Source organism: Meleagris gallopavo, chromosome 2, assembly GCF_000146605.3.
Source record: "Meleagris gallopavo isolate NT-WF06-2002-E0010 breed Aviagen turkey brand Nicholas breeding stock chromosome 2, Turkey_5.1, whole genome shotgun sequence".
Lineage (NCBI taxonomy): Eukaryota > Metazoa > Chordata > Aves > Galliformes > Phasianidae > Meleagris > Meleagris gallopavo.
Window position 1 is genome coordinate 74,664,622 of NC_015012.2, and position 24,503 is coordinate 74,689,124.

General features: G+C 41.9%; 2 protein-coding genes across 5 annotated transcripts in view; both read left to right on the top strand.

The window, feature by feature from the left end:
- LOC100540835 (gamma-aminobutyric acid receptor subunit rho-2) overlaps positions 1–7,763 on the top strand; it is an 81,161-nt gene extending 73,398 nt beyond the window's left edge. Inside the window, exons 19-20 of one of the 4 annotated variants that reach the window (XM_019613100.2) lie at positions 568–764; positions 2,621–6,415. In XM_019613100.2, coding sequence (XP_019468645.1) covers positions 568–764; positions 2,621–2,929 — 506 coding nt within the window. In that variant the 3' untranslated portion in view covers positions 2,930–6,415. Of the gene's footprint in view, positions 1–567; positions 765–2,620 lie in introns of all 4 variants that reach the window. The other 3 variants (XM_019613101.2, XM_019613102.2, XM_003204352.4) reach the window with 3 other exon arrangements.
- Positions 7,764–23,469: 15,706 nt separating this feature from the next.
- LOC100541243 (gamma-aminobutyric acid receptor subunit rho-1) overlaps positions 23,470–24,503 on the top strand; it is a 36,755-nt gene continuing 35,721 nt past the window's right edge. Inside the window, exon 1 of the mRNA XM_031552533.1 lies at positions 23,470–23,735. Within this exon, the coding sequence (XP_031408393.1) occupies positions 23,614–23,735 (122 nt within the window). The 5' untranslated portion in view covers positions 23,470–23,613. The remainder of the gene's footprint in view (positions 23,736–24,503) is intronic.

A 24,503-nucleotide genomic window follows, 5' to 3' on the forward strand; every position in this document is an offset into this window, starting at 1 on the left:
AAAAAAAAAAAGTAGAATCAAGAACCTCTTGAAAAAAATGAGCAATAGTAGCTGTGTTTGTAGCAGTCACTATTTTAAAAAGGCTATATAAGCTATGAATGCATTTTGGCTCTGTTTTCTCTATTTCAGTAGCTTTGACAGCTTGCAAGTACATTTATCTCCACAAGTATCCAAACCAAATACACTATTTCTAATGATTTTATATCTATCTAAATATATGAACACACAAACAAAACACCCCTATACACATACATATTGCATATACAATTATACATACATATGTATGTATAAATACCTACACGTGCTAACATCGATATGTATGTATATGTAGTATAGTGGTCACTTTCAAAATGTTTTGATTCCTATCACTCCTCAAAACCCAGCCCTTCTAGTGAGCTGAAATGCAGGCAGCAGAACAGCTCTGCATCAGTAAGAGACTTAATACTAAATACTTCACATTTAATTTCTGATAGAGTATTTTGTAGAGCAAAGTTCTATTTTTCTAGAGACTAAAGGCTGTGTAGAATTCATCAGCTAAAACCATTTATTTCTGTTGTTTCTTTTCAGGGATCACCACCGTGCTGACCATGTCTACGATCATCACTGGGGTGAACGCCTCCATGCCCCGCGTTTCCTACATCAAAGCAGTGGACATTTACCTGTGGGTCAGTTTTGTGTTTGTCTTCCTCTCGGTGCTGGAATACGCAGCAGTGAATTACCTGACCACAGTGCAAGAGAGAAAGGAGAGGAAACTCCGGGAAAAGGTATGATAGCCATTCATTCCTTCCCTCCCCCACCCTTTTCTTTTTTTTAATCTGATATTTTTATTGGATTCAATTAATATAATATTAGAGTTGTTCCCTGACATCAAACGTCAACAGTTAGCCAAGGTAATGCCTGTAATTTTTGATGTTTCCATGCTAATGTCCAAACCATACGTAGAAATTTTTTGGTGCTAGTTGGTCTGGACAAAATTGAAGCCAGAAACCTTTCTGACACTTCAGTAATGTTGTCAGTAATGTTCCTATGCCCAGGGAAACTCTCTGGCAATATTTAATTTATTAATGTCAACATAGACTAAAATTATGTGGAATATTTCTACATGTCCATTGGTGATTTAAGATAGAGCGAAGGTGAGCTTCTAATATGTTAGGCTCCCATGTCCACGAGGATGACCATCAGCACATTAAGCCAAAGGAATTGTGGCTTGACCTGGGTCTAAAAGTACATCTGCACAATTTCTTTCTCTGTTGGGTCCTGCAGTGATAAACTTATTGCCTTTACCTGCTGTCCCTTCTACCCTCCAGCTCCCAGATGTGTCACCAGTTGATGATGACAAAGTATTTTTTTGACAGTGAGGAGAGGAAGACACAAGTGATATAACTTTACCTCTCTCCCAAGATAAATTAAATTTCTCTTCATACAAAAAAAAAACAAAAAACCCCTCAAGTTTCAGATACATCTGCTTCATAATAACATATGTCTTAAAACCCAACCATTCAACTGTACCCATGGACTGCTCAGAAAAAGTCCTGGATCTAATGAGTGGAGCAAACAGGCTATAAACTTGTCATGTTTTTTTTTTCTTCACACCATTTGCTGTCAAAGCATTTGGTTATGACTAGAACACAGAAAACAGCTCATACACTGTTTCTCAAGCTTTCACTGAGCAGCATGAGCCGTTGGTTAAATAAGTTGAAGAGCAAGCCTTGAGTGTGGAGTTTTTCAGTAGCGTCCTGAATATACTGTATTTCTGAGTATATATACTTCATTATTTTGGCTGAATGATGTCCTTATAAAAAGTCCTTGGATAATGCAAATGTCAAAACTGCCTGAAGAAGGAACAGAGGGCAAAGTATTACTGGGTGAGGAAAGCAGACAAAGCAGACTGTGGGGAACCAGAGTCAGGAACTTGCAGAAAGAAGGCTGTTTTTTATTGCATACAAACATATTATCTGTATTGTTAAGACAGAAAACATAGATTTTTACTGTGAGAAGACTATTTCCTATTTAAAATTCTTCCCGCATTTACTGTGGCATGCATTTTGGCACTGCTGAAATCATTGTGAGTTTTGAAATGGACTTCGAAAGAGGTGGGTTCTACACCCTTCTTGTAACTCTCTGTTGTCTTATTAAAAAAACAAACAAACAAACAAAAACATATTTACATAGAAAATACTGTGTATATCTGTGAAACCACAACTTGGCACTTTTTCCCCATAGTGTGTACTGAATAAGACATTGCTACAGAACACTGTATCTTGCCCTTGAGTGATAAGCACAATGAATGCATAGCAAGGAATCTCAAGACAGTGAAGTTGGACAGTGAAGCTAAGATCTTTCACTTAATTTTTCTATCTGCAAAATTACTTTCTCTAATTGTTTCTGAAGCTGCTTGCCAAGTATAGCTAAACCACATCTCTTCCTTTTGGAACAAGGAAAAAAAAGTTTGGTTTTTTTTTTTTTGTTTTTGTTTTTGTTCCCAAAGTTATTTTGCATTATGACACTTCCAACTCACACTTCAAACTTTACTGTTCACAAGCTGTCTCCTACAAGAAACTCACCACTTCTAGCTCTGTATTCTTCTAATATTGAGCTGTATTTCTCGCTTATGTTCCAGTTTCCTTGCACGTGTGGGATACCTCATTCAAAAACTATGATGCTGGATGGAAACTACAGTGAATCAGATACCAACAGCCTGGCAGGTTACACAAGAAGCCAGGTGGTCCCAGAAGAAGAAAAACAAGAAAAGATGGTTGTGCACTTAGCCATGAGCAATGCTTCTAATTCATCAAGGAAGAGAGGCCTGAAAGGCCATGTGGGTTTGCGCATCATCCAGAACACTCATGCAATTGATAAATACTCCAGATTAATATTTCCAGGCACTTACATATTTTTTAATTTGATATATTGGTCTGTCTTTAGCTAGGCATATTGGCACAGCAGTGACTGAAGCAGAAGACAGTTACAAAACTTTAGTACTTCTTAAAGTCCAGTTTGGGTGCAAATGCAGAAAACTGATAATTTTACTAGAAGACTGATCATTTTACTGCTGCTTTGGAGGATAAAGAGGAGGACACTTCCAACCATGGGCAGCTCCATGCGCAGGCATCACGGAGGAGCTTATTCTACTTGCTCTCTAACCCCCACTCCAGCTCTCGTTGGCTTTGTGGTACATGCTGTTTCTCATACTTGAAAATCTGTGCCCTCTGTTTGCCCAAAAGGTGCTGTATGTGTACTTGGGGCTTGCAACAGTGGAGGTGAAATGGACTACCACTGAGGTAGACTCTCCTGGGAGATTAGACATATGCAACTTAGAATCTCATGGAAGTGTCGGAATTATATTTCTTTCCATTGACTTATGAACAAGACATCCTTTTAGGGTCCACACTGCCTTCTCTCTGGACAGGGCCTACACTAATTCCAGAAGGAACATTGGCTGACCAAAGTGCTGGTGGTATGTTTGAGTGGGTGGTCTTTTTATTTTGAGATGTGAAGTAAGGAGCGATGATAAAGCAGAGCAAAACAGCCCACAGACTCACAGAAGAGATCTCCCAGGGTGCACAGGTAATTAAAATACTCGTGTGTAGCATGCACAGTCACCATATGGGAATGGGCAGCATCTCTGGGACCCATCACTTTCTCCAAAAGCAGAAAACTATCAAGAGGAGTGCTAGTAGTGTTCAAAGATTTTTCTCATCCCTGCGAGGAAAATGCAGCTCACAGAGAAACTGTGTATTCCAACATGCTTCTCCAAACGAGCACATTGCCCTTTTGTTTAGAGTTTTCGGATTGAGGGGGAGAGATGCTTGCCAGAATATCCTTCTGCAGAAATATAGGCATGCCAGAAATTGAAGCAGCCAAGAATAATACTGTGGGATTCAATGAAAACCCTCTCGGACCTCTGGCTCCAAGGTCATTGTAAGCACTTTGAAGCAGCTGGAGAGCATTGTAACAAGCCTTGGTACTTGGCTTTTCATTTTTCATCCTGTTATGTCAGCTGAAAATGCCGAGAATAAAACCCAAGTCTTTCTACATGATAGCAACTAGACAATGTTGGCCAGGTTTGCACACCTTTTGTTTCTGAAAAACATCATGGCTTTCTGGCTGTGGAGGAGAGTGTGCTCATCAAAATGTTTGCTGTTAAGCTGAAATGCAGCAGAATGGATAGAGACTGAAGTATAAAGACCCAGGACTGAAGATTGACACTGATTCAATGATAAGATTCAATTTTACATGTAACTGGGGTTGGGACATGAAAATTCAACTAAATCACATTAATGTAGGGAAAAACAAACAAACACACACACATAACACTAGTAAAACTGTAACTATTTACTGGTGTGATTTTTTTGTTTGTTTGTTTTAAACTTAACACAGCAGTAAATCTTGCACCTGAAATCTCAAGGGACATAGAAGTGGGCTGCGAATTGCAACCTCCAGACTATCAGCAACACCCAGAATCTTCTTTGTGCCTGAGATATTGCTGCCTAAGTCACACCAATGGTCACACTTACTGGAAACAGAAGCGATCAGGGAAACTGAAATGAGGAACTACATTTTTCCTTTCATCAGCCACAGTAATAACTGGATTTAATGGAGTTCTATGTGAATATAGAAGTAGGAAAGTACAGCCCTGAAACCACTGGAGAGAAGGAGAGCTATGGGAGGGCAGCATCTGAGAGGAAGGCTCATCCTGCATCCCAGTCTGACATTTCTATGACATTTCTATCCTGAGCCATCGGATTCATGCATTTACCACTCATCACCCTTGAAGCTGAAACCTGAAGCATCAACAGGTGAAGATAACTACATCGAAGAGATAAAAATCGCTAAAGAAAAAGCCCTCTCAACTTTTGAGAAGTTAAAGCCTGAATGAAACAGGAGAGACATCTTCAGTATTAGCAGCTTTGAGCATGAGACGGTGAGCAGCACGGTGCTGAGGTGATCAAGTGGAGCTGGCAGAAATCTTTGCTGTGGGATGAATGCTGCAGGAGCCAGTAGGGCTGCACTGCTGGTGCTGCTGTCTTCCCATGCACATGGATTCAGTCTCCTAGTGCCTCTGCTTCTCCATCAGGAAAATGGGGAGCAATGACATCTACCTACCTCAGGAGGTGATGAGGGGTTTAACTGACTTAAGGAGGGCATGTACAGAGAAGTTATGATTTTTGAACAGGACTACCTTACTGTTATTGTGTATGCTGGTGTACATGACTGATAGAGTGGAATGTACTGGAGAATTCACATCTGTTTCTACAGCATGTAACATCATCAAGGAGGGTATATTTTCACTAAAGAAAAACAAAATCTCTATCTTGAGCACCACTTACAACTACAACTCATTAAACAATAGATGAAAAATATAGATGTGAATAAAACTAAGACATCCACCTCTGCCAGGTTATGAATTTTGTTTTTCTGATTATTAACAGGAGCCTGGCTAGACATGAAGCTAGAATGAACATTAAAGTATGATACTGAGAAGTAATTTCAACTCTCATTTCTCCTGAGTTACAAGAGACTTCATGAGCACTGACTTGCAGCCACAAGATCCAACCAATGTTTTAGAAAATAGTGCCTGAAGAAGCTGGGCTCTGACAACTGCGTGATGGATGCAGCCCAGTTCTGTAAAGCACTGAGCATCTGGACAATTAACCTACTAAAGGACAGGTTTTCCAGAAGTGCATAAGGGATTAGGGGAAATAAAGCCTACTAATGAGTACACCATCTCTGCATAACCCAATTCAGCTGCGAGGAGACAGAATGTCAGTCCTACTCCTATGTCTGCTTGCATCATATTCTTACTTCTGTATTACCAAATCATGTATTTAAAAAAAGCAATACAACCCACAACGTATACACACACACACACACACACACACACACACAAATATATACAATGTACATACAGGTAGGAAATAAAAGAAAACACTGGAATGTGTACCTATGTCAAATAGCATACATATGTGAAATTGCAACATATTGAATGTAAATTACACCATGCCTGAGAAAAACTTACAGAATATGTTGATCTGGAGAAAGGCTCTTATTCCCAGTCAAAGACCAAAAAACAAACAAACAAACAAAAAAACGCACTGGTCAATTATTCTATAAACAATAATTTCTGTGTGCTCTCATGTTTTTCTTCAGAAAAAAGGATGCGTTGAAAAGATTTCAAGATGGCTGATATTAATCTGACTGTACAATGGGTACAAACTACTGTGCTGATAACTGTAATCAAACCTGGTAATTAAATAGCAACTGGAAAGGATGGAAATGAGTCCACTTCGTGGTGTGAATTTTAAAGTATGTTTTAAACTCTGTTTCCAAAATCTGCTACATGCGAGTTAATGACCAGTGGTAAAATATTTGAATAAACATCTTATTTGTAACTGATTTTAAATAAAAAGTGTCTCAAAAGGTGGAAGAAACTCAGTAGAAGCATGCAAGTTCTTAAGTATATAAAGCTCCTTGGGAAACCAAAGCCATTAATTACTGCTACAAGCTACAGAGATCTTTTGTGATAACTACAGCTCACAACTGAAGAAATTTTAGTAATTAAAATTTCAGGGCACATTTTCAAAAGCCTGAATGGCAAGGTAGATTTCTCAGTCTTCATTTGACTATGAATGAAATCTTGTCATGTAATTCCTCTTTTGTGCTTTGAAAAGATTCTCTCCGTATGTACTAATGGAAGATAAAAGTGCCCATAGGCCCCAGCTGCCCAATCTTCGCTATTATCCCTCATGCAGACAATACAACTGAAAAGCAACACATACAGGCTAGACTGATACCAGAAACACTGAATAATGGCTCTTGTCTGTTAAGTTTCCCCAGCCAAAAGATTAGAGTCCAACTGGGATGCTACCCTTCTGAAGTTTAAAGAACTGAAAAATGCATTTAAAAAAACAGCAAGACTTAGCACTATTAAAATTAAAATGTAATCCAGACTCACTAAGCTGATTAATTCCTTCACAAAAATGACATCTGAAATAATGCACCAGGGTCATTACTCTCCCAGTTAGAGAATTGCCGTTTCAGATGAAGTGAGAACAGTGGGGAGAAACACCAGTCACGAGCAGGGCAGGTGCTGCTCTTTGTGTCCAGTTTTTGCAGCCATGCAGGACACCCACAGGAGAGGAGGAGAAGACCCAGCTCTCCTGGGCAGCTGATGCCTGACTATCACACATCATCATGTGGTTACTCTATTTTGTGCAAGGAGCTGTCCTGTGCTCTATGGAACAAGTCCTTCTGCTGGCTCCTTTAGCTCAGGCACTGCTCTGGAAATGAACAAGGCCCCAAAGTGACAACCCAGATAGCGCTGCCTCCTAGAACGACACAAGGCCCTTGGCAGGAAAGGCTTCTGGCTCTTGGTTTGCAAGAGGTGCTCAGGCTCAGACGTAGCTTTGTTCTCCAGATGTATTGTGCCTTGTGCCACTAGCTTTTGTTGCTAGTTTTCATCATGCCAGTGAAAGAATACTTCACCTGCCATTGTGCATCTGCTGCAGGATCGCAGCTAGTGACCAGCAAACTAGGGCTGAAAGTCAGCCTTTGCTTGTCACACTGTGATAGCTGGTGGGCGTAGGACATAGTGAGGTCCAGCCATAAGCTTATTTCCAGACTGATGTGATGATCTTACTATTCTCACACATCCTGTGTTCAGTTGTATAACACTATAATGTGATGGGAAGCACAGCAATGACAGCAGGGTAGCAGAGTCCCAGGCTGCAGCAAATGAGGATAAGCCCAAGTGTAGCAATGATGGATACAGAAACAAAGGAAAAAAAGCTGCTTACCTTTGAAAGACCCCAGGTAGGCAGGGATCTCCAGCAAGATATGCTCGCCTCTGCTGCCAACCCTTAAATGAGGTCTGGGAGGGGGTCGATCCTGGCTCCAGCCCTTCTGGTCACTCAGGTGCATGCCCTGCCTTCCCACCAGGTGCTCAATCACTGGTTCAGGCCATGACTTAGCATTTCTGCTACAAGCTGGCAGCCCCAGGGCCCAGTTCTGAAGAGGTGGGTTATCCCCAAGCCTTAAGGCAGTGGTACAGAGTGGTGGCACACAGTGATGTTGCTGTTTTGACAGAAGGTTTGGGTTACAGTTCTGGCTGCATGTTGTTACCTGATCCTTAGCCAGCTGTTCATGGGGCAGCCACATAATACTGGAGTGTCTTGAAGGGCATCCCCCATCCTTGTTTTCACTAGAGACTCCCTAACCAGGACAACTGTGAGTTGTCCACTCCTCAGAGCAACTAGAAAGTCCTTAGAAAATGATAAGAAGACTGATTCCTGCCTCTGAGAAAACACATAAGGCTTATTTTGGCTAGTTGATCAAATGGAGTTTCTCCCACAAGTCTTTTAGGGTGCTGTGAGTGTTGATATGTGCCCTCACAAACATAGAAATCAGCTTAGGAAACATGCCTGGGAACCCAACCTGTGGAAAATGCATATAAATGATGAAGGGGAAAAAAAGAATCTTCTCTACTTGTCACACAGATTTATAGACAAAAATTGTCTGTTTAGCTTAGAGGGAATTCAGAGAAGAAAACGAAAGGACAAGTTAATGGTAATGATAGTTTCAATTACTTGAACGAATGTATTTTGGGAAACGCAACAGAATGCTAGGATTGTGAAAGTCTCTAGCCTCTTGGATCTTTCCATTTTATTTGGATTTTTGTTATGATATAAATTCATTTCAATCATGAAATTTTAAATCTACTATTAAAGTGCATAATGACCACATTTTATAAATAAATTCGTGAGGAGACCTTTACTGCCTCTTGCTGACTGTAACTGCAATGGCCTCCAATTAAAAGTACCTCTATTTTGCCAGCTGCTGTTTCAGGACAGAAAATGGGAAAGGTGGAACTATTCAACAACTAGGTGGGGAGAAACGACACTCTTAAAAGAGCCACACAAGTGAAAGGCCACGTAATTGCAGGAGGCAGTGGTCTTGGCTAGCACACCTTGCTGAGTTGCTAGATGCTCAGTGCAGTGCTCAAGCAGACTTCGTATGCATGAGAAGGTCTGATTGGGTCAGATCTGGAGACCATAACCAGCTTGGAGAGTCCCCCCAGTTGTGACCATGATATGGATGCAAACCACTACCTTGGAGAAGGTAGATAACAAGGACATTTCCTCAACTCGTGGTCCCACACACTATGCCCCTATGGGCACCCTTTCTTTGTGGGGTCAGTGCTGCCAGGTGGCTGTGTTCTGCCCCAAAGTCGGTGTGTGGAAAGAAAGGCTTCTTTTTCTCAGGGGGCAGGGGTTGCCCTTTCCATTTTGTCCATGGAGGAGCTCAGTGCCTCGGTGTGATGGCTGTTTGCAGACTTTGCTGCCAGATGTCTGTCATATCAGACCTGCCATACCTACCTGTGAAAGCCCAGGGGAGGAGGGGGAGCCCCTTGCTTCATAGGGTTGGCCAGTTTGAAGAGCAGCTGGTATATAGCACAGAAAGCAAGAACAGGATTGAAATGGGAGGACTTGCTGATGACATGCAGCCAACTGGCCTGCCTCAGGCTCTCGGGCACTCTGTGCCCTACATGATCAAAGAAGTGAAAACCGTGTAACTCAATTTTGAGTGGAGCTGTTAGATGGAAATAGCACTTTGCTGAGCTGCCCAGAGCCCTCTCCGACATTTGTACAGAGCTGGGTTTGAGCATGAGCTCAGTGCATGTCATTTGTTACCTCAGCGATGCAGTAAGGCCTGGCATTGAGGCGATGTGGCCCAGGGGTGATGTTGCCCCTGGCCTCTCTTCCCCAAGCTCAGCCCTCCCACAGGAGGGTTCTCACCATCTGTCCTCACCATCCTCAGGCCGAGCTTAGGAGGACACAGCTTCCATAAAAAACAAAGAAAAAGGGGGAAGAGAAAGAGGCAAGGCTTGGAAACACTTCCCCCCATCCCAACTGAAAGTATTACTGTGACCATGCTAAAGGCAGAGTTTTGCCAAGCCGTTAGCTGTTCCTTACTTCTCTATTTCTTCTTTAACCATGGCTGTAACATTTGTGCTTTCTCTCCCTTAGTCCTCTCAGAGCTGATGTAAAAATTACAGCATGTCAATATTCTTCCCACGTCACAGCTGGTGACAAATGGCATGAAAATATGTGACTAATGGCTCCAGTGCTCTGCCAAAGGGAGAGATCACTAGGGCTGTTTTGCAGTACAAACCCCATCCGCAAGGCCTTTTCCTTACCATGTCAATCCAATCAGCAATTAATTTAACCAAGTTAATTGGCAGGAGGTGAAACAACTTGATGCAAATAGAAAAAATATTCTGCACAGATTTACTTGTCCTCTCTTGATGTTTTGGAGGACAAATTCAGGCTTGCATACACTGGTTATTCAGCACTGTACTGGCTGAACTGCCTTTGGTGCCAGCTCCCATCTTGATCCCTCAGTGTGGACATGCCTGAACACTGTGAACACTTTGCTATGTCTCAGGCATAGCAAATCATTATTACCTCCCTGCTCTCTGTTTTCATTTCATACCACAGATAGAAAACTCAGAGGGGAGAACTTCATGTTGCTTGGCTGCCAACCCCCTCCAGCTATCTGCTGGTGTCTGCCATCAGTTTCTGCCCCTTGTAAGGTGAGTAGGCACTGAACCGAGACAGGTCAGTGGCAGCCAGGTGAAAAAGGAAGGGAAAAGAGGCTGCAGAGATTTTCAAGATGTGGGAAGATGGGGCTGGGTGGTCACTGAGATCAGTCCTTGGGTGCTTCAGGAGAGCTTGGAGTCAAGAGCTGTTGGGCACCAGAGCTCTGGCATAGCACACCGAAGATTCCCCAGCTTGTATAAAGGAAATCCCAACAAAAACCCCGTTGTTGCAGCCCTGCCAACATGTAATCTTCCCTCCTGCAGGAGCAGCAGCAGGACGGATCTCTATGGATGGGTATCCAACTGCAGACTTTTCATAGACTGGCCTAACAAAGCTTCTTAGAATCATAGAATCATCAAGGTTGGAAAAGACCTCAAAGGTCATCCAGTCCAATTGTCTGTATTGTATTTCCCTACTAAACCATGTACCTTAACACAGCATATAAATGTTTCTTAAATGCGTTTCTTGCCTGCCTTAGCTCCACCTGCTTTTCTGCTGAGTGATGGCCTGCCTGCATGCTCTGTGTCCATAGCTCATGACAGCTGGCACAGGTGTCTCTGCCATCATGTTTCTCTCTGCCCAAGGGTAACATTTCCCAGCATAGGTAGGGACGTTGCACAGGGAACAATATTCAAAGAAGGAGGAGCCGTGCAACTTTGGCGCTGGATTTCGATGCCTGCTGAGGACAAGCACAGTCCCTCCCAACCAAGCAACGATAGCCAGGTGATAGAGCCCTGCCCTCACTCCTCTCAGTGCTGCTGGTGTAGGAATCCCAAGAGCTGGGCTCCTGCATCTGGGATATGGATAAGTGCAATTTCATACTGCATCTAATGTCATAAGTCAGATGAACTCTCCTAGCCTGGGGCAGGCAGCATGTTAATAACCCCTCGTTACCAACAGCTGACAGTTGGTTAGCACAGATTAATCCCTAATGAAGAGAAAACCTCTTTATGTAATGTAACGCTTCTGGCCATGGACCAGAGGTTGCAATCATCCACCCACAGCAGACCTCCAAATCCGGCTTTGTTCCACTGCAGGAAGTATAGATAAAATGTATATATGGAGAGAGGTTGCAGCTCAGCCAACATCAATTAGATCCTAATTCCAGGACATCTGCACTTGTGTCCTCAAGAGCACAGTGTGCTTCACCACAGAGTGCCGATGCTGAGTGTGGAGGAGGTGTGGAGGCAGGAGGTTCCCTGGCCACAGCCCCCTGTGTAGAAGCAGCATGTGGGAGCAGGAGGTGGCACCAGTGGGACTCTGCAGCCAGGAATGAGGGATTGAGATGTGCCCCAAAGCTGGGAGATGAAAAGCAAAATCAACATGAATGCCAGATCCACTGAAACATCATTGAGTAATGTCAGTAATAAATCTAGTCACAAAGAAATGTTGCTATGGCTATCCTGTGACACAAGGATGCTAATACAATAGATGTGATTCACACACTGGGAAGGGAAAGAGAACTGTGCATATGAGTGCTGGCTTCTACTGCCTTTCATCTTACTTATCGTCAGACAGCTTCCTACTGATTTACTGATAATCTCCTAGGAAATAACCAGAATTAAATTCACAACTGTAGTTAAAAGAGAGAATCGCTTCATTTTATTTCAGCATTTAATATTTCACAGTATCTTGACATAAACAAAATAAATGTTCCTACAGTATGACCCCCTGCAGCCAAGATATGCCATGTAAATAGACAAGGACAGATGAGACTAATCAGCAGGTGAAATGGGAAGAGACAGAAAGGGATGGGGTGTCTGAGATGTTTGAGTTTTCTTTCTTCTTTTCCTTTCTCCTCGCCTTCCTGCAGTGATGCCAGACCTGCAGGCAGCAGATAAACCTGAAGGAAGCATAGAACAAAGCCAGCCCTGCATAAACAGGGGCGTCAAGGAGCAGGAAGGGCTGGCAGGGAGAAGTTTCACAGCAGAGCCTTCCGAAGAGGTGCATCAGGTGATTAATGCTGTAATTGCTAAGGGCTCAGAGAAGCTCAATGCTTCATTTTCCTTTTTGAGATATTAATTCAAGTTCTTGCCATTTGTGTGAGGTACAGGAAGAAGACCTGGATGAGCAGAGAAGCCCAGGAGCAGCTCTGGACTTCTCAGCACAAAGCAAAATCCACCTCCTTTCTGCCCATGTCCAAGCCTGCATATGATGTAATGGAAATTACATGGCATATCCATAAACATCTGAATAAGTTGTGACACTAACACAAAGTGAGCGGTGACATGAGTAGCTTTCAGTTATTGACATCAGAGAAGAAACAGCCCTGCTAGGTTACCTTAATCATCCCTCTAGCATGCTGAATGTCTTCTAACTCTTTGGCCCACAAAAGGAGTTCCTGTTAGAGGGCTGCCAGCCTGGAGGCTGTAAGTGGCTTTTTGGATCTAGCACACTGTCCATCTTTAAGGGAGAGATGAGTTTTCTGAATAGCTGCAGAAGCCACATACAAAGCTACATGCAAAAAGCATGCACAAATTAACCATATGTATATATATATAGTTAATTTACTCCATCACTAGAGAAAGGAAAAAAGATCAGACAATAGTTTGCAGGAACACTGAGGTGTTCTTGACTTTGGGGTTTTAGAAGAATCAGGTGTATGAGACCACATCCCAAGCCCCTCAGTAACACTCAGAAAGTGTCTGCTTGTAAGGAATACACAGTTCCATTTTTTCTACAGTGTTTCCAGGTGTATTATGCAGGGAAGAGAGTAATCATGTCATAATTCCATTTTTGATCATGGGAAAGCAACCTTCTCTTGTTAAAAAGATGAAGCTAGATCTTAGAATATTCACTCTTTTGATAATGATGCTTTGTTTTCCAGACTTTGTTCATTATAAATTCAGCACAAAACTCAGCCATCACGTTCCTACATACCAAGGGCTGAATTGCCCGGAGATATTTCTGCTGCTTCTGGAGAATTTCTGGGCTCACATCAGCATATCTTCCAGCTGTCCACTTTTTGGGTCCTCACTCAGAGCATCCCGAAACAATGTCTCCCTTTCTATTAGGTTCGCTCTGGGTTTCTCTCTGAAAAAAAACACAACACCTTTTGCCTTTAAAGATAAAGCATTCAAATGCCATTAGTATCAAGTCTCTGATAACAAATTCCCCTCTTGACCTAAGAAATCAAGCTTGTTAAGATGGTTCAGTGAAACTCCTGGTTGTACACAAGCCGTATACAAGACCCCTATTGCTGGGCAGCTTTCCCTAATTGTTGTGATGTCTTTGGGAGAGGGATAGAGGAAAAAGGTTTGGCACTTTTTCTTTTGTTTTTGATATCTCTTCGTCAGTCTTTCTATCCCTGGAAACTGCTTGGTTTGTTGTTTCTTTCCAGATACAAACACTCATCTAGTTGCAATCTCTTTTTCTTGCTGGGGTAGCTTCTCTTGACACAACCCAAAGGATGTGTCAACCAAAGTGATGGATACACCTCCATCACCTCCTAGACTGGGGGTTGGTGCTTGCTGTATAATAGGAACAGCAATGCTGAGCAGCCGGGAGAAGTGGTTGCAGAGCTGCCTGTCTCCAGCAGGTGGGAGCCTGCCTGCACCACTGCCCACTTTCCTGCCTGTGCCGCTGCCTGCTCACTCTCAAACTCACCCCCAGAACTGCAGGGAGCTGGCAAAGCAAAAAAGTACTAAGGCAGTGTTCCAGATTGAAAGCACAAGAAGAAATAGAGTGAATGATCAGAGAGGGTAAAGAAAGGACAAATGTAGGAAGAGTACAGATGTGCATCAAGAAGCGATGATGTGAGAACACACAAACCCTGTATTTATTATGTCAGGGTGTTAGCTGAGGCTTTCTTATTTTATGGGTGTACCTGTGCTCGTGGGGATGCATGCATCCCGTTCATTTTGTCTGAAAACTGAGGAATGTGAATGAGATTGCCAATTCTTCATCTTGTTTCCCCTTACTGGCCACTAGGACCTTTCTGGCAGAACTTCTGTGCCCCCCTTCCCTGGCACTGCTATCACACACATCAGTGACTCTTTGCAATGTTCTCAGCATGTGACCTCTGTAGTGCATGGGGGATGTGCATGGATTCATATAACTGGCATTGACCTGGTTTGGAAGGGACAATAAGAAACAATGGTAAAACCATGTGAGTAAGTGGAAAAAAACAACAAACACTAGCTTTTCTTGTAACACAGCTCATCTACCACATTACAATCCTGACACTATAGCCCCTTCCTTTTCAACATCTGGTGCTCTATTTTTCCTGGGCAGATTCTGCTCATTGCAGGTCAAGTCCTTCCTGCCCTTGCTGAGCTGGCTGTCCCCTGCTGAATCACTGCTCCCTGCTCAGTGCAGGGCACGCTGCCTCCCCCAGTAATGACAGCTGCAAGATACAGCTGCTCACGAAGGCTGCAGAATTGTCACTTGGAGGAATCCAAAATTGTACAGGGCCCTGAGAAACCTTGTCTGAATTAGATCTCCCAGGAGTAAGAGTTGAATGTACCCTCAGGACTTTATTAGTAGATCATAGAGGAAGTCAAGCCTGTTCCTTGCTGTGTACTGATTAGAGAGGAAGTGCAAACATCAAGATTTTCTCTTAAGGCTCAGTTCATACCTGTATAAAGATTCCGATATTTTTGCAGACCAAAGAGAGAAAGTAAAATCATGACAGGTGGTAAATACATCATTTCTAGGCTGTGGTTGTGTCATGAAATGCATGGCTCCCAAACCATGCCTAGGAATGGGAAGAAACCAGATACCAGATTCCACTAATAAAAAAATGTAGATGGTATGATTGGGTGAGAGAAAGGGCAGGTGGCCTGTTGTTTTGTCTTTGGTGCAGCAGGGATCAGCAACAGAAGGAGGCAGGGCACTGGGTGCTGATGTCTCCCATTCAGATCCTTCTGTGAAAATTTTAGGTGTCTGCTTGATGTGTTTTCTTGCATGTGCCCAGAATTAAGTTGGTCACCAGTATTATACTTCAAAGGAAGTTTGTTTTTTGGGTCACACAGGCAAAACAATGAACTGGCTCCTCTGGGTGACTTTTCTGTCTTTGTGCCCCATAAGCTTCTTCCAAGAGGGGTCTGTGGTTACACCTGAGGAGCCCCTCTTCCTGCAGAGGGACAAGTAGGACTCTGGCACTCAGGAAGCTCTACAGGTACACCAAACTGGCTCAGTTGCCAGTGACAGTGATTTCTGTGCTACATACTTCTCTGCTGACTCTTTCGCACTTGCAGTCTCTTGACACAAAACAAGACTTCCTATTAACATTTTATTTCAATTAATTATTCCAAGCAGACTAATGTTTTCCTAATTACAGTCTTCTATCTTCCCATGTTATGCCATATGTAATCTGAAGAAAAAGAGCCATAGGAGCAGAGGCTAAGTTATAGCTAGCATAAAAATTTTTGACAGGAAATTAATTGGTGAAAATGGTCTAAAATAAATCCAGTTTTCCTGCATAAATCTAGAGAACAAAGCAGTGGCACTGCAATGGAGTTACACTTCCTGGCAATGGGCTAAAGGGAGGTGGGGTGGGGAATGTGTATTGGGACATTCCTGTTTTGTTGTGGTTCTGAAGACCAGGAGAAACTGCAAGTAGAGTGAGAGCAGAAGGCAGTAACCATCACCAGCTGTAGCAGTGAAGCTGTGTCAGATGAGTCTATCTATCTGTGCAATTTGATAGTCATCTTTTATAATCCATCTGGCAGCTTTTAGATTGCGTCCATAGACATCACAATGGCATATTATAGATCTGTGGTCCCAGTTTGCTGTTGCCTTCCTATTTATGCAGGGCTGGTGTGTTTCTGTGCAGTTGATGATATCAGGTTTTGTTTCTGTGTACTTATGTAGTTTTGTTGCTTGGTTTGTTGGTTTTTTTTTTGTTTGTTTGTTTGTTTTGTTGGGGCATCAGTATTATGGTGATGAAGATGGATTGCAGAGCCAAGTGGTAATTTTCCAAATGATTGTATAATTCACAGAGCTTCAGTACATCTAAGCACTAGACTAATGTCATTTCAGCAGAGAAATTCAAGTAATATTACAATTAGAGCTGCCCAGATCTGCAGTCATATTCTAATGTTAGTGTAAAACCATGAAATATCTCAGAACTGGCTGGTTGATGGGTCTGTCAGATGGCCACCCATGGAAGTGAGTAATTCCAAAAGATGGGGATCTCAAGGCAAGTCCTCTTGAGACTGAATATTTAGACAGAAACTTTACAGTAACTGGGGAAAAGACTTGCAAAGCTCTTAGGAAAAAGGAGCCGTACTGAAGTAGCCAGGAATATATGAGGGACAGGCTTAGTGGACGCGGTGGTGATGGGTTGATGGTTGGACTAGATGATCCTAGTGGTGTCTTCCAACCCCAGTGATTCTAAAATTCTATACGAAAAGGTCGTGGCTTTGATAAAAACAGAGCTGAGAGCTGGTTTACAAAGTCAGGGTTCCTGGGCACAAGCAGAACTGAATGCATTACCTCAAAATACCAAACAAGAATCCATCAAGGAGAAAGACAGTGCAGGTAGTATGTCCTGCTGAAGCCATCTTCAGGTAATATGAGTGTATTTTTGATGGAGCATTTGCAGAGAATTTACCTAGCTACGTTTTGCATAAAACAACGGAAAAATACATTTTTGGCTTTTGGCTGAATGTCTGTGCAGTAGGGTGTAAACAAAAGACACCATTATTTATTGGCCCTTCTCTTGCGTAATTCCATGTGCCCCTTGTTTGTGATCTTCCAGTTTTTCTGAGCTGCTTTCTGTTACTGTAGGCTTAATCAGAAAGCAGTATGTATTGTACTCATTGGCAAGAACAGAACAGGATAAAGAACCAGACTCTTTCTTCTCCTGATGAAGGTTTTCCACTTGCAGCCACATTCAACACACATTTTTAATCCAGTTCTTAAATGTTTTCATTATTTTGCGAATAATGTAATATTGATACCGTATTATTGTTGTTCTTTAATCAAAATGCCATATGGTGCAACATCAAATGCCTTACAGAATCACATTGCATAGCCTCATTTTCCCCAGCAAACACATTTGAAATTAATTGAAAAATGGACTAGCTTGGAATGATCTATTTTCTTTTAAGCCATGCTAATTGACATTAATTAAATTGCCCTCTAACTCTTTATTGAGTATCATATCAGACTTTCTAATATTTTGCCTGGGATCAGTGTCATGCTGAGAGCTGTAATTACTCTGGTTGTTCATTTAATCCCCTCTGAATATTGGCAGAACAATTCTCCTATTAAGCATTTCTCTGAACTGCTGATGATGGTTCTGTTACTGTTACTCACTCCTCCATTAGGATTAGCCTTGAGATGGCCCTATGAGGGCTCCATGTATGCATTATAAGGATTTCTGACTCTTCACCCTTCTTATTTCTTCCATTTTGTTCCTGTCTTTTTAAAGGCACTTTGAATTATTTCTTCAGGGGCACTGAGTTTATTACTGATGAAAATTCTGATGGGAGTAATGCAGATGGGCTCTGGAAAGAGCAGAGGAACCTGAGAAATCCTTCCTATCTAGAAACATATCTACTGCAAAAGAAAAATGAATGATGTGGGCTGGATAATGAGAACTGGGGACCACAGTAGTTGGGCAAAATCAATCCCTATCCATGGGATGAGGATGTATGGGGAATGCCAGAGGAATTCTCAACACCCATAGCATCTGCTCCCTGCCTCCTACTAGTATATCTGTATATTTTTCAAGTTTCTGTTAAGCAACAGAATGCATATTTCAATTATTCAACTCAGTGCCTTTCAACTGCTAAGGGTAAAGGTAAAGTATCTTTTTTTTTTTAAACATATTTTTATCTTTTATGTATCTTTCTCTTTTTAAAGCCTCTTTCCCCAGTTCTAGCAGCAGAATCTCCATGCAAAAGCCCCGGTGCCACTGCCGAGCGTTCACAAAGCCGCTAATCCAGCTAGCGCTGCTCTGGGAAATTGCAGGACTGGCTGAAACAAAAGGGCACGGCTCAGCACGCAACGCACATAATCTCTCAGACAGAGCGTAAGACCACATAAAGACGCTTGTGAACCCTCAGAGGTCTCCCTGGGCAAAATATCGTGTTGAGCAGGGAGAAAAGAAGTGTTGGGTGGACAAAAATATCCCTGAGGAAAGAGTTCTAGTGAAAGTAGAGCGGTATGAAGGGTTGCCTCGTTGTGGTGCTGTAGCATCGTTGTTCATTCCAGCAGTGAGGGACAACAGCCAAAGGCATTAGTCTCAAAGCACCGCAATTCACTCAAGCACATTGTTTGCTGTGGCCTTTCAGGTTTCTGCCCAGTGCAAGCTTGGCCCATTTCCCTTTCTTTTTATACAGCACACAATCCATTTAGGGATTTATAAAGGCTTAGAGGCACATGTACAGTGCCTTACCTCTATCTGATTTTCATTCTGTGATAAGAATGCTCAGGGTCATGGGTTCGTTGGCACTCCTCTCCTCCCTGCCATTCATGTTGCATTGAAATCCAATTATTCATTAATGTTAATGATTTCTTGTGGTTCATCAGCATCCTCCTCACTATCTGCAGAAATCCCAGTGTTGACTACGAGGAATGTGTGAGCCTAGCTAGGGGTGCAAGAGGGACCAGAGGCAGAGGCATAAAGACAAACATGATAATAAAGTGCCAAAGCTATGGTGAAATCTTTGGCCTCTATGAACAGTGGCAAGATGTTCCATCATCTTGAACTCAGGGTCATTCGCTATTCTTTAACAGTGAATCTTCCAGACAGTCCTGTATCTAACAAATAGAAAGAATCCAGCTGACATATTTCAGTGAGCACATTTCTTGTGTAAGCAATCTAAAGAATAGGAGTACACTTGTTAAAGCAGGCACAAGTAATGGCTTCAAAAATGCCACTAACTCTTTAGTCTCTGACAACATCCATAACTGAATCCGCTAAACATTACTCTGGCAGCGTGCCCTGGAGACACAGAGTGCCATTTCTGAAAGAACCAGAGTTGCATAGGGTAAACAACTTCCCAGAAGTCAAACAGCATCACATCAATTGTGCAGGTGCCTTTGTGCTCCTCTAGCTACTACAAACATGAATCACAGCAGAGATGTATTGACACATTCATATTTGCATTACAAGCTTTTGGACAAAGGCAAGGACCCATTAGGAAGAGGTTAGAAAATGTAAATGCTATGGAATATTTTATGTGTGGCTGTTGCAGGCTGATCCAGGGATATTTTGCACTCTGTATACTGTATATTAGTGTGCTGCTTTAAGCTTTACGTAACTAACTGAAGAAGAGAAGGTCGAGTTCATGATTTGTGTAGAGTTGTCATTGTGTCAGACATATACATTGCACTTCTGCTTTCCTCTGATGGCTGGTGGCTTGCATGGCTGCTCTTCAGAGTAGATTTCTACTCCTGGCAAGGTCAGGATCTTAGTATACAGATGAGTCAGTGTCTTTGCTGTTGTTTTGAGAATAGCTTGGTTACAAACAGAATCAAGCAAATAGTTGACTTTCCTTTGGTCAAATGGAAAAAAGTACTTTTTTTTCCCCCTCAAAATGTGTTTATTTTACAAACTGTTTGACTCAAACTAGAATAATGTGGTTGGGTCAAGCAGAATGAAATATTTACTTCTTGGATGTTTCTCATCATCGTTTGTGAGTGAAAAAGACAAGAAATATAGGATTCAATGCCTAAGCAGCCTGGTAAAAATGTGTAACTAAGTCAAAGTGCAAGGTCCCACTGAACTCCTCTGAGGATCAAAGAGACAAAGCTCCTGAGCAGGGGCAGCAGTGTCAGCCAGATGGTATCCACCCAGCCTCCAAGCTCAGCAGGAACTGGGGCTGCATCCCAACTGAGGCCATGCCTCTATGCATGGGGTGGATGCAGGGGCTGCCCTTCCCCAGGCCAAGACTGGACTCGCAAGGCAGTACAGGGCACTGTTCTGGAGGCAGTGAGAAGAATAGAAATGGTACATTTTCTGCCGTGTTGTCCCTCTGGCCTGGCTCCATGTTCAGACCCTTTGGCAGAAGTGTGAGTGCAGGGAAAAGGAAGCAGTGTATAGCCATATGAGAACCCATTGATGCCAGCAGACATGGAGCTGGACTTTAGGATAACCCAGAACTGGAGCGAATAGAAATCAACACTGAGAATTCAGGTATTCATTTCTGCTTCAGCAAGTGCTCTGCATTTTTTTTTACCTTCCCTGTACAGTTTCATTTCATTCAGTTGCTTGAGATTTACTTTTTTTTTTCATCGTAGATTAGCATTTGCATTCAGCTCCTACTCTAACCCAGATAAATCTGGTATCCGACTTCAAGCACACAAGCATTCCAGGAAAGATGCCTTCAGCCATTAAAAGGAAATGAATTATCTTTCCTATTATGAAGCTCAACATCACTCACTTGTCTTCATCTCAGCAGTCCATTCTTACTTCTTCATTTGCTCCTGGATGTGGCTATAGACTGAATGTCTACAAAGGATTTGGCATAAACATTTCACATTCTCCCCTGCCTGTAGAACTGGTACTGTAGTAATCAAAGGGAAAGGTATTGCAACTTTCAACTGACATTCTAAAATTCGCTTTAAGATTTTCCACTGAATATTGTCAGATACAGGTAAAAGGTTAGAACATATGCTGCTACTTGGGAATCTAGAATGAAGGGGATATGTTTAATTTTGTATTTGTGAACAGTCACTTGATGGGTGAACCAGAATAAATGCTGTGGGCTTATCAAACCAAGTGAAATTAAACAGTGGCTCACATTTACAATGTTTCACTTTGAATCCCTAGGAAACACTTCCCGTCCCAAACATATCAATTGGAAAACTTAAATAATAAATTCACCTGAGGAAACTGCAGTCATCTCATAGTTAGTCTACAAGCTGCAAAAACAGACTGATTTTTTGAAAATATTGTTCATTGCAAACTATTCCTTCTTTTCTTGTTCAGTACTCACAGACTTTCTATGTACTAAATGAAAATATTGCTGAATTTTTAGTCTTCTGTTATTGTCACAGAGAAAGTAGGTAAAGTTAACTCTCCATCTCTTCATGCTCGAGGCTGAGCAAAATTTAAGGATAATATTTACAAAATATTTTGTTTGAACACAGTTTTGGGCCTTCGAAATATCGTCTAGTAAATTCCCTTGGTTCATCAGAGGATACTTCTCTTATGTGTATCAAGCGACCTCAGCTTTTCCTGGGAAGTTGAGTGGATTCATGGTTGTTCAATGTGTGTGAATCCTCAGTGTTCCCAGAAAGCTTTCTTGTGTATTAGCAAGGGAACAGAGCTTTAATAAAATCATAGAATCAGAGAATCAGAGAATCAGAGAATCATAGAATGATTTGGGTTGGAAGGGACTTTTAAGATCATCTAGTTCCAACCCCCTGCTATGGGCTGGGAAACCTCCCTCTAGACCAGGTTGCTCAAAGCCCCATCCAGCCTGGCCTTAAATGCCTCCAGGCTGGGGGCATCCACAGCCTCGCTAGACAACCTGATCCACTGCATTAAGTTACAAAAATTTATTCCAAAGATAAGAGAAACTTTATACAGTTTATTGCAAAGACTGACAAGTGATTTGATTAGAGCATACCTAATATCATTAGGTGAAAAGAGCAGCCATTAAGGTACCTTTTATCCCCACTGAGAAGGGCAAATGGATCAGTGGAAACTGAAAACAGATCATTTTTGAAGATAAGATGGGTACGAGTTTGAACAGCACCAGCGATTAACCTTTTAAGCAAATTAGTGGTGACTGATTCCTCATCTCTTGAAGCCTGGGTGACTTTGTGAAGACACAGCTTTAGCCCAGCAATTCATTAAACTGAATCTTGGTTGATGGAATGAAATTCCAGAGGTTTTCGATGTGTTGATTCTGTGGACTCCATGGCAGTGTAAATGCTCACTCAAGATAATAAAGCTATGGCAGCTTAGACAAGGCAGAGGTCTGCTCCCAAGAGTTTCTGGAAAGGACTTCCTTGAAAAGAGATGGATGACTTGACAAGTTGCTCTAAAATAGATGCTCATGGGTAACAGGCAGAGGAACTACCTTGTAAGCAAAGGAGTAGACAGGACAAGGCTGTCCTTCCTCACCATGTGGTAGGAGCAATCGCCATGAATATTCTGACAAGGTGATTGTGAAGCCTTGTGGGAAGATGCAGAGTAGGACAACGGTAAACTTGAAACTGTGAACAATACAGCAAGAGAGCAAGCTCTAAATAAGTGAGCAGTGTGGCTAGCTCAACCATGTGTTTCTGCCCATGATATTTTCAGTAGCTAGAATAGGAATTCTGTTAGCCCCATGAGACCCAGCACAGCAACCCTCTGAGCTCTTCCACAGCTCTGGCATAATGCTGCTCTTCTTTGATAGGATCCTTCCAAACAGCCCTGTGTTCACACTGTCCTTTTGTCCCACTGTCCCACTGTCCCACTCTGTCCCCACTGGAATGCTTCCCAGAGACTCTGCTCAACCATGAGGTATGTGACCCACACCTCGACGGCACTGACCTGTCCAGTCCGACCACCGCTGATTGCTAAAGTATTCAGAAAAACAAAAAGGATCAAAACACTATACGGCAGATCCAAGTGGAAATTAGCATTTTTTGCTGCAAACCAATATGTTTATTAACACTTTTTAATCTATTGAAATGCCTGTAACAAATGTTACTAATCTACAGGTAAGTTTGGTGATTAAAAATGACTTATGACACCTGTCTGATCAGTTGCACTACTTTGGTTAACCAGACAGAAATACACGTGCCGTTTATGACAGATACTAAAAAAGGGTTCAATTTAAACCAATTAATAAAATAGCTTGTTTGGATAAAAAATAATTGTTCTCTGAGAATACATGAACACTGCTAGAAAATCCCTGCCATCTGACGTAGAGGGATTTATAGGTTTAGTGGAAATTGCTTTCCCCACTGTCCAGATTAAATACTGCAGGATGATTTTTTGTATGAGTAAACATCCTTCCAATAACGATCAGACCGATAATGTCTTAAAAAGAGAAACAGGATCTACATTTTGGCTTTCTCCTTCTTGTATGGACTATTTCTGGACACAGAACCTTCAGGTAACATGTTGACTGTCCATAAAATGCATTTTAGCATCTTCCTGCTGTTCTGGGGATGGGTTTTATCCACTGAATGCAGAGTCCACCGACAAGGAAAGGAGATACACGAGGTATACAAAAAAGGCAGGTGAGTTTCATTTTTTTTACATTCAAATAGCTACTGTTTGGACAAATACAATGTTAAAGATCAAAATACAGTGTCTATCAACTGTTTTGAATTTGCAGATTGTGATTATCAGTCAAAATATTCTCTTCTGCAGTTTTTGACAATCAGTAAGTCCTAATGCATTTTCTATAGTGAAAATCATTATTTCCTCCCCAAAAGCATGGTTTTGAGGCATCTCAAAGTTTGGAAAGGTGCAGAAAAGAATCATTTGATTGTATTTATCAGGGTTAAAATGTTGTCGAGTATTTATATGATAGCGAAAAGGAAATTTCGGTGCTTGAGGATTGTTGTATTCACTGAAGATTAAATTGACTGGAGATGTGAATTGAAAAGATTCAGAATTTATTTTTTTCTTCCCATGCTGTTTGTTAATAAAGCTTTTCAGGAAAAAAAAATGCAGACCTCAAGAGTATAGTCAGTTATCAAAGGAAACAGAAAGAGTATTGAGTGAAGATATGCAAAATGAATGAAAATATTCAGTTTACTCTTCCCTTCTCTCTCTCTCTATTTCAAAAAGGATATGCATATGATGTGTTTCTCCCACTGTCTTTTAGTCTTTTAGGAAGTTTCGAGTTGAAGAAGCATTTGTTTGTTTGTTTTTTCCCTGCAACTTTGTTTTGATTATTTGCATTATGTCTGGGGAGTATTTGAAATTTTGTATGAGAATTTTCATACTCAGACACATTATAAGGTATCTCTGGAGGAAATAAAAAATTCTTTTTTTTTTTT